The 12824-nt window shown below is 46.5% G+C and overlaps 2 protein-coding genes across 2 annotated transcripts in view; one reads left to right on the top strand and one right to left on the bottom strand.

Moving 5' to 3' along the window:
- Positions 1–12824, bottom strand: part of LOC124184415 — an 88953-nt gene that overhangs the window by 22778 nt on the left and 53351 nt on the right. The window contains exons 2-3 of the mRNA XM_046574085.1: positions 6323–6483; positions 4568–4809 (exon numbers count right to left, since the gene is read on the bottom strand). Of these exons, the coding sequence (XP_046430041.1) occupies positions 4583–4809; positions 6323–6483 (388 nt within the window). The 3' untranslated portion in view covers positions 4568–4582. The remainder of the gene's footprint in view (positions 1–4567; positions 4810–6322; positions 6484–12824) is intronic.
- The window catches only part of LOC124184414 (RNA-binding protein Musashi homolog 2-like), a 137039-nt gene continuing 133889 nt past the window's right edge, over positions 9675–12824 (top strand). The window contains exon 1 of the mRNA XM_046574080.1: positions 9675–10149. The gene's annotated coding sequence lies outside the window, so the exon portion shown is untranslated. The remainder of the gene's footprint in view (positions 10150–12824) is intronic.

Genomic DNA, 12824 nt, shown 5'->3' with positions numbered 1-12824 from the left:
CTCAAATCGCTCCGCATGATTCAAAAATAATTTCTCAATTTTTTCAGATTTTTATCTCAACTCTAACACGTGCCTCAAAGAGGGTGGATTCCATTGAACCCTTTCAGAGGCACATCAAGTCTACCGAACGGATGTCGACGAAATTTTGTACAGGGGGGTTTTTTGGATCGCTGATTACGAATCTGAACTCAAAATTGAAAAACTGAAAGTTACGGATGCAATGTGGCGGACCAAACCCCCAAGAGTCAGTTGATATTGCCGTATTGGATCCAGCACTTTGATTTTCAAACTATGAGTTCAGATCCGTAATAATCGACCCAAAAAACCACACTGTGCCAAATTTCATCCAAATCTGATTGGTAGATGTGACGTAGCCCTGAAAGGGTCGAATGGAACCCCCCCTCTTTCGGGGACAAATTAAAGAATTATTTTCGAATTATCTGGAGCCGATTTGAAGAGCGAGCAGGTAAAAATTAAAAAATGACCTTTCTAAAAACCACCCCAATGAAAATTGAGTATTGCAGTCTTCGATAATCTATAAAATGCATACATTGCAGTTGGTAAATGCTTTTAAATTGCATCCACCCGACATTTTTCACCGTCACTAGCTTCTGCCGGTGTATTCCTGTCATCTGACCCAAAGACCCTCGACAATCCGTCACTCGTTGCTGCACACCCGAGTCGTAGCCCGAGGTGTCTGGGTACAATTGCATCTCTTGACCCTCCGCTAACCAGGCGTATACCCCTATGCCAAATCCACCACCCATCACCCGGACCAACGAATGGATTAGACTCTGCACTAAGGTAGATTAGTCGTTGTCCTCCCTCGTCCTCGGCCCATCGGACGATCCCCATCTCACTCCCGTGCAACAGCTACACCGAGTACACAGGTGTTTGCACGCAGCGTGCGGGCTCACCTGAATCTCACCCGTTCCGGGTCGACGTTGTTCACACGACGTTCGATTTGGCTGTACAATGGCGCGGGTCAGCCATCGCCTCGTTCTATCCGACATATTGAGTAATTGGGGAAGTTTCAGGGATGGGTCTAATCGAAGCGGGGGAGGATGGTTTCGTTTACTTGGAAACCACACCGCGATTATGTTTCTCGCGTGTTATTCCTGCGCACAAAGCTGAAACGCGTTCGAGCCTTGAGGGATCGGTGGGTGTGAACGTACACAGACGTACCGAGTGGGGTAGGTGGGTATTATAATTCAGCGGTATGAAACTAATCCGGAGAATTTGAAACGCGTATACCCACGAGCCTCGAGAGAGTTAGACCAGGGTCTAAACCCGCGGCTTGGCGCAGGACGAATATTCCGTTGAGTATTAATTAATCGGCCTATAAATTAGACGTCACACAATGGCGGCCGTCCCGCAGGAGCGGGGAAGGGAAAACGTCTGGAATTTCGGTCCCGTAAGAATATCGCTGATCTACGAGGTATGCGTATGGGTTACGGGGCAAGGGTCACGTTCTGCTCGTCCTCTCCTCGCCGCCCTTCGGGAATCCATCGGTGAATCAACGATGCGGCAAGGGAAACACGCGGCCGATTCGTTCGCCCTTTTTCTTCCCTCATCGGATAGCCTAATCGACGCGGATCGATGCTCCCGCGAGTCCGAAAGCTTGCTTCCGATGTGCAAAACCATTGATCGGGAGAAAAGACCGCGGAGAGACGAAAAAAACTCAGGTTTCGTCCCGGCTTCGCGACAGGTCGACGAGAGGACAAAGCCCGTTGAACCCAAAGGACCCCGGGGTTTTCACCTTGGCGTAGTTAGCTTCGGAGGAGGATCCGTGTCAGGGTTGATGAAGGGCGCCGCCGAGCTTTGAGACCGCGAAATTTTGGCTCGATTGAATTCCCGGGGACGGTTGTAGACTGTCCGGCCTGCTTGCGTCGAGGCACTAATGGTACCCCGTGAAAATCACGGGCAATTCCCACACGGCGTGATTTCATACCCCGTAAAATTGCACGCGTGCTCTCGCTGATAAACCGCTAACCGCGAATATTTCCGTCGTGCAATTTCTGCTGGAGCATTGATTCGATCGTTCGTGATACATCCTCTGTTAAAACGAGCTTTTCACTCACCTGGGAGAAAGCTGACATGCGATGCTGCGGTGCACAGAGTTACGCCGCTAAGCTTTTGCTCCCCGACAAAGCCATGCTCGTGCAGCGTTGTAGTTGAGATTTTCCACCCAACGAACGGTAAAAAGATCGATAATTTATTATTTCTCTTCATCCTATCTTTTTCTAGGAAACTTCAGACACCGCTTCAACGCCGTTGTTGTCAGTCACTGACGCCGGGGAATGATGGCCTGATCCGTTATTATAAAAAGCTGCGAGCAACGGTGTGGATGGTGGACCGCTGGAGGAGGCTGACGCGGACTTCACGGGCCATTTCCGGTTCTTGAATTATTATTGACAGCGAGTAACGTAGAGCCCTCGACCTCGAGGCTACGATACGGGGGGTGGGAGGGAGGGAGGGAGGCCAACGTCGACGCGATTGCCTAGGTTGGTAGTGGGACCGTAGCCGAGAGTAACCGCTCACGTCTGTTTCACTTATCGGTTTTTCATTTGACCATACCAAATAAATTCCGACCAACCGCCGCGGACGTTTTACGCTAAACGATTCTGAAGGTACTTAACGTCCCACCGCCTCCGAAACCGCCCACCTTATTCATAATTGAAACTTTTTCTTTTTCCCTTTTTTCCCAGTTCTTCGTCACATTCGCGATTCTTCTTCTTCTTTTTCTTCTTCTCCTTTCTCAGCCCACCTCGCACCCCGAATATTCATTATTAATATGCACACCATTTGACGGGGCAAAGCGGTCAGAATTCTTTCTTCTTTCGTCCTCTTCTTATTCTTCTTACAAATCCATTATAGACCGTATAATTGGCAAATTTTTCACAAAGTCTAGGCTGCAGCAATAACGCTCAAGACTCGCGATCGATCATTCGGCGAATTTCGTCGTTCCTCTAGCGTGTAAAAGAATAATAAGATTGTACAAGTAAGCTGGATAAATTATCACCCAGGGAAAACGTACAAGTTTTCATCGTCTGAAATAATTTTCGTCGGAAACAAAAAATCAAAAAAAAAAAAAACAACGAGAATACGTATTTTTCAGCCATGTGAAAATCAAACGAGTTGAACGACTAGTCGTCCTTCCCGTTGAAACGATAGCGCAAACGCATCGTCACTTTATTGTAGACAGTCGACGCCGACGTCGAGCGCCCGCTGCGCCCCTTATTTCGCGGTTTCGAAAGGGTGCGCAGGGTTGCGCCGTCGGCCGATTGTCGAGCGGAGATCGCCTCGTAGAGGGATGAAATATTTAGACATCAAGGAGAGATAAGCAAGCCCTGCGTCACCCGGTCTCACTCGCTGCCTCCACTGTCCCGGTGTTATTGCCTGGAAGTTTGATAACGCTAACCGGTGGAAAGGGCGTGGGGAGGGGGGACGAAGGGTGGAGAGAAACGTCCCATCCCAACCGAACGCCCGACGCGCTCATCTCGTCGCGAAGTCATTGTCTCGTCATTAACGCGTCGTTTTTGCAAAATTAGGCGCCGTTTTTGCAACAACTCCGGACGTGGAGGAACTCGGGATTTTGCCCGATAACAAACTCCCGGAGAGTGTATACGTGGTATACGACCACCGCGTGGCCATCGCTGAGAAAACGGGAGAGGATAAAATGGGATTGAAACTTGGCGCCTGTGGCAAGTTATAATCGTTTACTTAATGCACTGGCTATTTTCTGTTACTATATCGCGCCTTTTATCCTCCTGACTTGTGGAACGCGATTAATTCCACGTTAGAGACGCGGTTGGCGATGAGATGTGGCGATGATAGCTCAGTGTGCGGGGAAAGTTAATTGACTCGAGAAACCGTACGCGGGGTTTTATGATGTGTATTGGGACAGTGGTCGCGGCGGTCGTTTAAGCCGTTGAAAAACACGTCGAACAAAAATATACAGAGGACGGTTAGCCGGGGTCCTCTGCGGAGCAGCTGGAGACGGCCAGCTTTCCAAATCAGATTTCACATCTAATAAAACCCGCCCGTTCGATATTCAAAAATAAACATATCCAACGCTCACCTAAAACCAGTCAGTCACCGACGAGTTGGATCCGGAAAGCTTGCAGGGAGTACCGACTTGGCTCTTATAGGCGACGTCGTCGCGTGAATAAAATGTTTTCATTCCAATTTTCGACCGACGGAATATGTCTGCCGGAATTCCTGTCCTCTCGGAAAAGCGTATCCAGCTTGTTTATTTCGCCTCCTCCTAAGCATTGCTGCAGCGAAGTGGCGAAGAAATATCTGTTCGTCGAAAAAAAAAACAAGAAAACAAAACACAATAAAATACCGGGTGAAATAAAAATCAGATCGCATTCCCGCGACTAGCCACGAAAAATCGTTGTCGTAGATACACAATTATCTCCTCCCCAGCATCTCTGAGTCCATTGTCAGCGGTCCCAAGTGAGTGACATGTGTAAAATATTGCAGTGAAATTAGACGTACGATGAATTCGCAGGTGACAATGAAAACGATTGCAACGAATTATTTTCCGCGAGTCAGGACTCACCGAATCGTGCCATGGTTAATCTGCAGGATTGTTGGCTGATTGAGGAGACGTCGAAGAATGAAGTCGGGAGCGATACCGGGGAGACAGAGGAGGAGAAGCGGTGTCGCAGCGTTTGCCAACAGCAACAATTATCCACGGCCAGGTGCCGCTGCCAGCGTTGACAGCCGTTTGGTTCTTGCTGCAGGCGCCCACGCGCCGTAACAACCGACGACAGTCTTCGGCCGGGGTTCGTTTCCGTCCCTCTTAAACAAATAAATCTCGTTTATACCCCGGGTTATACGCCATAACAAACACTCCGGCCACTCCCAGTTTCGATCTAAATTTCACGCAGGGACGCTAACGAAGCTCGAGTACCGCAGCTGCGATTGGTGTCGCGCAATTACCCCTCGACGATTACCAAATCATAGGAGGTTTTCGGTATGGAGGCTGTCGCAGAGTTTTTGGCAGTGTCTGAAAGAGGCTTCCTATTCACGAAGCCTCTCTCTGAAGAAACAGAGAGAGGGAATTGCGTGCTGCGTCGAGAATCGGGAAGTAGGTATGGCTTGTTGGTAGTCGGGGTTATTCGCGGCGGAAACCGGAGTGGAAACTGCGGACATCGTGCCGCAAATAACCAAATAACGTACCGACGTCGCTCGCACGTGGATACCAAAAATAATATCTTTAGCTTTAGCGTCGGGACCGACTGTCGTCGAGTAGACGGCAGTCGCGAGATCGCACGCAAGTCAATGTGTCCTTACGCTTGTCTGTCCGGTCTGCGGATGCTTTGAAACGGCTTGTAATGAGATGAAATTTATGCGGAATTGTTGGACCCGTCATTCGATAATCCGCGTCTTTTTCAGAATCGACTTAAATCTATTCGATCTGCTTGATCGGATGCCCGAAATCAGTTAATACCAAGCTCTTTGTAGGCACGGTGTAGCACGGTTTAATCAATTCATACCGAACTCCAAGCTTCTACCTTCGTTTTAAACATTTCTTAGAACGTAGAGTACTCGTGCTTTGGTGCCATAAAATTTTAGAAGAAAAGAATAATGTACCATTTTACCCGAGAACACAAAACGAGCCAAGTACCTAATCCAAATTCGATTGTTATGCTCGATATTTGACGAAGTAGCAGATAATTGAGATCCTTCTGTCTCTCCGAGGATTCGAAAATAAACTGAACGGCATCATCAATGCCCAAAGCCTCTCCTCGTGAATTTTTGTCCAAACACAGCATTATTGATATTACCAAGAGTTCGTCAATGCTGAAAAACGACGAAGTTTTTTCCACCCTTTCGATCGTTAGCGTGGAAAGCGATGTACTCAACGAAAGAGCTTAGCCGAGCCCGTGCCAGAGAATCGGTGAATTATGATGTTCCCTAATAATAACCCGATATTTTAATGCATGCCATGCCTCTGGGTCTGCATATCCTTTTCAAGCACGTATTTTACAGTCCGACTGCACAGCCGCGCGTTTTCTGGGTCGCAAAGGCTCGACGAAACACTTTTTGGCCTCTCGAGCCTCGGCCCGTTCTTTCGCTGCCTCTCCGATCGAAAACTAATGATCTATCTGCTCCGGGCGAATCCGGTGTCACCGCGCAAAAGCCTTGCCGCCTCTCCGGAGCAGGGATTCCGGGTTCAGGGAGGCCTCCGAGTCCTCCGACATGAAAAGGTCCAATTATCAGCGCCCTCGATTCCTGGATCCGGGGACGCTTGGTCAACTAATTGCAGGTCCGAGAAAAGAGAAGGATAAAGGATTACTGATATATTTACTCGGATTGCAAGAGCCGTTCCTCCTCCCTTCCTGTTCTTTCATGCATGTGAAGGTGGCCACAGAATCCAGAATCGGAAGGTATTTTGAACGAAGGTCACGAGAGACTCGGTACATTGGAATCGGAATCTCTTTGATGAAGAACTTGGTGACTGATGGAAATCTGTAATTAGAAAATTCACTCAAAGTATCTACTAAAACATCATTACAGCAGTGTGATTGATCAGCGGAACATCGCGGCTAAAAAAGCTCTCCGCGAAATATTCAGAGTCAGATTTGAATCGTTCTCACTAACGGTGTTCAAAAATGGAATCTTCGGTTATTTGACGGTCGTGATCGGATTATTTTGCGCATCGTAATTCTACATTCCGAGCGTGAAACACGACTAGGCTCAGGTGGTGCTGATACTTAGATCATTGTAAAAATTCGCATTTAAAATTGATGCCTCGATCTCTATTCGTTAGCAGGCAATTGAATTTCCAAGAGATCCCGCACCCCGGACGGTGGGTGACGACAGATTGAAACGGGGCATACTGAGCGTCAGGGGATCGCGGGGAGCGCATAAAACGAAAGAATATCCCGGATCACGACGTTCCCCAAATATTGTTTTCACAATATTGCCATGTGGGAGAACATCCGGAGGAATTCCTAAATCGGTAAATACTCCATCGCCAACTTCCGAGAGTCGTCGCTTGGAATTCGTTTGACCATCGTGGGTACGTGGTAGTATAATACCAATAGTGACGGTAATAACAATATGCAAAAACACGGTGTACGGACTGAAGCTTCTTGAAATTCCCCAGGGGACAGTGCCTCGTAACATTGAAAGTGAATGAGGAAGAAGGACGAATTCGGAGCCAAGGTTCACGCGATTAGCGGTATCAACCGGACGGCCAACTGACCTGGGATAAAAAGCGAAACCGTCCTCGATGGCCTCAGAGCTGAGCACACGTGAGCACGTAAGTACATAGCGGAGCGACATCGCCGGATGAATGCATAATTCAAAAGGCTCCAAGAGCCAGGCGTAGGCACAGCATTTCATTGTGAATATTGACGACGTATACGTATTACATACACGCTAGATGACGGAGGCCATCGCGAGGTGCGAATGAACCGACGACTCGTCTTTATTGTATCCACGCTGTCTGCCGGCTATGCGTCATTGCGGTGGGCACAATCCACGCGAGTTATTCGGGCACGGTTGTAATCCGGACCGCACATGGACTCGGAGAAACCTCAGCTCTCGGTCAATGATCAGCAGCGTGGTTTAGCGGTCAACCATGTCTAGGCACTCTGTTTAACTTCCTACTCGCAACTCGGATCCTCGACCTTCTGTTCAACAACCGCTTTTTATATTCGGATGGACCGAGCTTAATTGCTGAGTTGAAAATCAGGCGCTGGATTACGGGTTATTAATAAGTCGTGGAGCGAGAGGGATCAATTTTATCACTGATTGACGTGCCAAAAACACACACGCGTCTCGCGTCGAGTGTGCAATCACTGACGTGCGGGAACAGAGTCATTTTTTGGATCGTTCGAGAAAGGTATGCGAATAACGGACAAACACAGACATTCGTCGTGCGAAGTTTTACTCGCGGTGAAAGAACCGTGAAACTGGCATTTGGAGTTTCGGCGTTTCCTTGTTTTTGACATTTTTAATCAAGAAAGAAAACTTGCAAAATTACAAATCGTAGCTTGAACTTTGGTACGCGTAATAACAGAATTTGCAAGGAGCTTCGCGTATTCTATCGAGTCGTACGACACTGATCAATGTTGTATACATACTTTATCGACCTGCGGATGTACGGGTTTGTTATCAAGATTAAACCGATGCTGTCGATATTTGCATGGATTGAATTCTTCCCAACCCTCAGTTTATCGATTATACACACTTTCAGAGCAGTGTGAGTGCGATACGCAGGTTCCCAAATTTTTACCGTTGCCGTTCAATCATCTCGTCCAACCGGAATTCTCGATCCGATAACGTTATTTTCCTTTTCGTTTCGGTAGTCTGTCTTCTTTTTGTACTTCTTTTCGTTCGCCGCGAGCTGGGCAACTTAATTATGCAATGCCATAAAATTTGCAAATCTTACAGTTATGTAAACCGGGTGAATCGTGTTCGATCGACGGATTGTCATACGACGTACCTCAAGCATTACGCGTGTGAATTATATTTCTTAGACCGAAAATACTCATGCGTCAATATTGGTTTGTCAAAGCTAGCGGACGGACATTTGAGTCACAGTTGAATCGTGCGTGAAAATACTCGTCGCGACGTGAAACGAAGCCGCATGCCAAATAAAGTCTTTCGTACCCTATTTTCATTCTTATTTCCTCTCGTCACAACGTGGCATATGACGCGTCGAATAACGAAGGTTAACAACGGTGAATAATACCTGCTTATTTCTCATTCCGATAAACAGACCGACTAACCGGTTGAATTACGGCGATGTTATTTTGTTCCCCGTTCTACGCACCCGTGAAACTACTATACCAGGGAACACCAGCATGGTATAGAATTTTAAATTCGACGCTTATTGGATCCCTTTTCGCCCATTCATTCGCCGAACGCTCGAATTTATTCCTTTTTCCTTCGTTTTTTTTTCCTCCTTGCTTTACCCGCCGCGCTTATAATGTTAGGTACACAATTTAGTAAAATTGACGCAATGAGTATCGATAATAATTATCACCATCAAATTATTCGGCATGCATCGCGACACTGCATCATCTTGTTCGACCGATTAAGCTCGAATCAAATTACACGTAAATATGTGAATTAATTTTACACTGCGACTATGTATCGTAGGTACACAAGTATTGCATTATCCGCCGGCAATTTCGAGCTATTTTTCTACCTCAAACCCGTTCGTGAGCATCGGATTCAAATCAATAGATATCAGCCACAACACTAACGGACAATGTCCGTATCCTCAAGCCAAGGTTCATCTCTTTTCTCTTCTCACGTTGGAAGTTTACTTCCTCAACAATAACATACGCGAATGGTAAAGATCAAAGCGAAACATTTATTACACTAGTTCCACTCGAAACTTATCACTAATTCATTCATTTTTGCTCCGTTTACCGATACTAAAAACAGTCAGCATTTCGACATCGCATCCCGTTCTCCGGAGCCGATATCGGGCATTCCCAAAATGAGCACCAAAGCAAACGGAATATTTTACACACACACACACACAATGTGTGATTGTATTATGCATACCTTACACAGGCAGACGAGAAAGGAAGACCTGGTGGGCGCCTCGAGCGACGTGTTTGGAATGGTGGGTCAATCGTCGAGGAATTGGAGACTGGACACGACTACTGGATCGAGATCTAAGCGCTAGATCGCGTGCGTCGATCACGCTGCTCACGCCGAGTGTCAATGGCTCCGAGTCTCTGTGTCTTGTGTACGATGCTTTGTTTTCGTTGTTTGTCGGGCTCGATTCGTATTCCGTGAGGTACCATTTACTGATCGTTATGGTGCGGTGTGGTATACTCGTCAGTCATTCGATGATCCCAAGCGCAATCGGATCTTTCGAGAGACAAAGCTCGTCTTGCGGGTGCGTCGGTGATTGGTTTTAGTTCGGCTCGTTAACTTCTTTCGCCCCGTCTGAAAGTGTATCGAGAGTGACTAAATGTTGCGCGTCTCAGTAATTCAGTTTAAGCGAATGATGTTGCGAATGACGAAAGGTGACCTCGGGAGTGTTTATTGAATACCGCGATCGCGTTCCGGAGAGAAAATAAGACAAATACCGACCCAGTTCTCAGCTCTGCAGACTTGTAAACTATGAAGAATCGCGTGGGATACGCTCATTGTCCGCAGGCAAGTGTGAGTATGTTATACTTACTATTGTTCGCTAGAATGAGCGAGAATCATCAAGTGGGTGGTCGAATCAAGGAAGCGAAAGTTTGTTAATCTCCGTTTCTGAGACGCGCGCGTTGCCGACGTCGGAAATTCTGTTCAATATACACTTCCGGAAATCGATAATATACAGGAGAAGTTTGCGAAATTCTACCAGAACGTAGCCGTGCATTTTGATGAAAATCAAAATTTCAATGTGGTGAAAAGCAGTTGTTTGTTGTTGGCTTGCGTGCCATTTCTTATCGTTGGTCAGATGAAGAAAGTGACAGGGGGAGTAACGAGATACGTACATTCGTGTAATAGAAGGAACGTCGTGACATCGGACATCCGAAACACGTGTACAAAGCTTGTTTCGTACAACTACCGGGTGTACAATTCTACCCGGGAATTTTCAGCGAAGCTTTTTCTCTTCGCCACAAACGTTCGGTATTGAGAGACGGTAAACTTAAACCGTAAGAGATTACAGGCGCAGCGGTACGAGGTATGTAATTCAGTGTCAAGACACCTGCCGCTTCGGAGCATCTCATATTCGTATCATTGGTATGACTACAAGAGTTTCAGGAAATGGTGAAGCTTTCGATAACCGAGTTCGCGTCGCAGGAACAGCGATCGGATGATCTTGGAGCTTGGATCGAAAGCTCGGCAAACTCCGAGGTGAGAGAGTAGCTTTGAACTGGTTTATTGTTAGACTATCAGTCGGCGTAATTTGGCGGGTCGTATTTGCGCCGGTCTAATTCATGAAACCGCTCCCAAGGGAGACAGAGGTTGTCTCGTATTTCGATTTCAGGCTCTGTTTTCAACGCAGACGAAACATCGTCGAGGAACGCCGCTGCCGTTGGAAAATTAAGACGACGAGATGTGGAAAAAAAAAGCACGGAATGAAAGATGCTTCTCCGCCGCGCCGCTCGCCTCGGGCTCCAGTCACCGAGGCCTAGGACAACTTCGGCTAAAATACCGTAAACTGGTTCGATTTTCTAATTCTGGAACCAACGCGGTGCTGTCGTGCAGCTGCGGCTGCCTGCAGGATTCGAAGGGAACGCTCGACTTGAATTCTGATTAGTTCGAGCCTCTTTTCCGCGTTTTTCTATACGGATTTTCCGTTTTTTGTGTAAAGAGATTGAACGCGGTATTGACAAATATGTTATTCGAAATAGCTTCACTTCTTCCAAACTCTTGTTAAATTTCACTAGTCGATTCGAGTTCAACCAGCATTTTTCCATGAATAAAAAACTACGTATTGTAGCTGCGGTGTAAGGTTCTAGCGAATTCCTCTAATTGTCGCGAATAAAAACACGCGCACGCGTTTTATATCAATCGCCGGATGACTCGTCCATAATTCGTACAGTCGATGCAAATTTTTTTCTCACACGAGCTTGAAGTTAGTAACGTTTCGTGACGAATGATCGGACAAAACACTGTTTTCCAATTTTCGAATGACTGAAGAAGCTGAATTTTTTAAATATGAGCATGTCTTGCTTTATTATGCGGCTTACTGAATTTCAAACAGTTAAAAATATGCGAAATAACGATTTTTCCCAACACGAATCGTTTACAATAAGTTTACTAACTTCAACGCGATTTTTTCACACAGTCGATTTCGTTACAATTATCAATCAATTTCGGATTTCGACACAGAGAACAAATACAAAGTATGCGGTATGGATGAATATCGAACTGAATGATACCCTCCATTAATTAAGCATAAAAATAATATTCAAAAGCCGCGAAGCGCGTCATATACCGAATAATACCGGGTCCCTTTTTCCGCCCATGGCGACCGTTGATAAAAAGTTGGAGGAAAATGAAGCCAAAACTCTACGAGGTAAAACCACCCGGGTCAAAGGTAACTCACAATGGTTTTACCGCGGTAGCCGAATGGTGTACGGCTCGCGGCTTACACGGCCAAACCCGTAACCAGTTTTTGTCCACTTGGGAACGAACTACGGTCCGACGGCGTAACGTGTTTGGGGCGAGGAAAAGTCCCTTTAGGTGCAGCAAGATATACGGGTGTTGATTGTGTCCCATAACCCAGAAGTTGCGTTTCGACACCCGAACGCGTACGTATAACGTACAAACATTTTTACCCTTATTCGGTTAATGGCCGAAAGGACGAAAATATCTGGTATTAACAATGTGAAAAACGCGAGTGAAGTTACATCCCGCGTGTAGATTAAATACGGCGTAAGTACACTCCTTTCGTTCCGCTGTTTTGCCGAAAACGTGAGTAACAAAAAAAAAAAAGGAAAATAACCGTACATCACTTTTGTACGATTCGCGTCGTTAAGACGAAGCTCGTCGCGATAACGAGCTTGTATATTTCCCTCACAATGCAAAAGCTGCAGACGCCTGGCGGCCGCTCAAAACTCTCGACCTTCGAATCCAAGCCTCGAACTTTGAATCGGAATTCTCGTTCTATAATTCCACAATTACGCAACGTACATTTCGCATCTCCTCGCCGTCTGATTTACATGCAGCGGTGCGTCGACGAAATCGGGGCAAATCTTCTAATACGATTGATAAACCCTCGAAAAAAAATAAATAAATAAATAATAAATAAAGACACGTAGCTCCGCCAAAGAACTTGTTCGACAGCTCAAACTTTTCTCCGGTTAGACTGAATCTTTTAACGACGACGCGGAAAG

Source organism: Neodiprion fabricii, chromosome 6 (genome assembly GCF_021155785.1).
Source record: "Neodiprion fabricii isolate iyNeoFabr1 chromosome 6, iyNeoFabr1.1, whole genome shotgun sequence".
Classification (NCBI taxonomy): Eukaryota; Metazoa; Arthropoda; class Insecta; order Hymenoptera; family Diprionidae; genus Neodiprion; species Neodiprion fabricii.
Note: the sequence above shows the minus strand (reverse complement) of the source record. Positions and strands in the feature narration are given on the sequence as shown.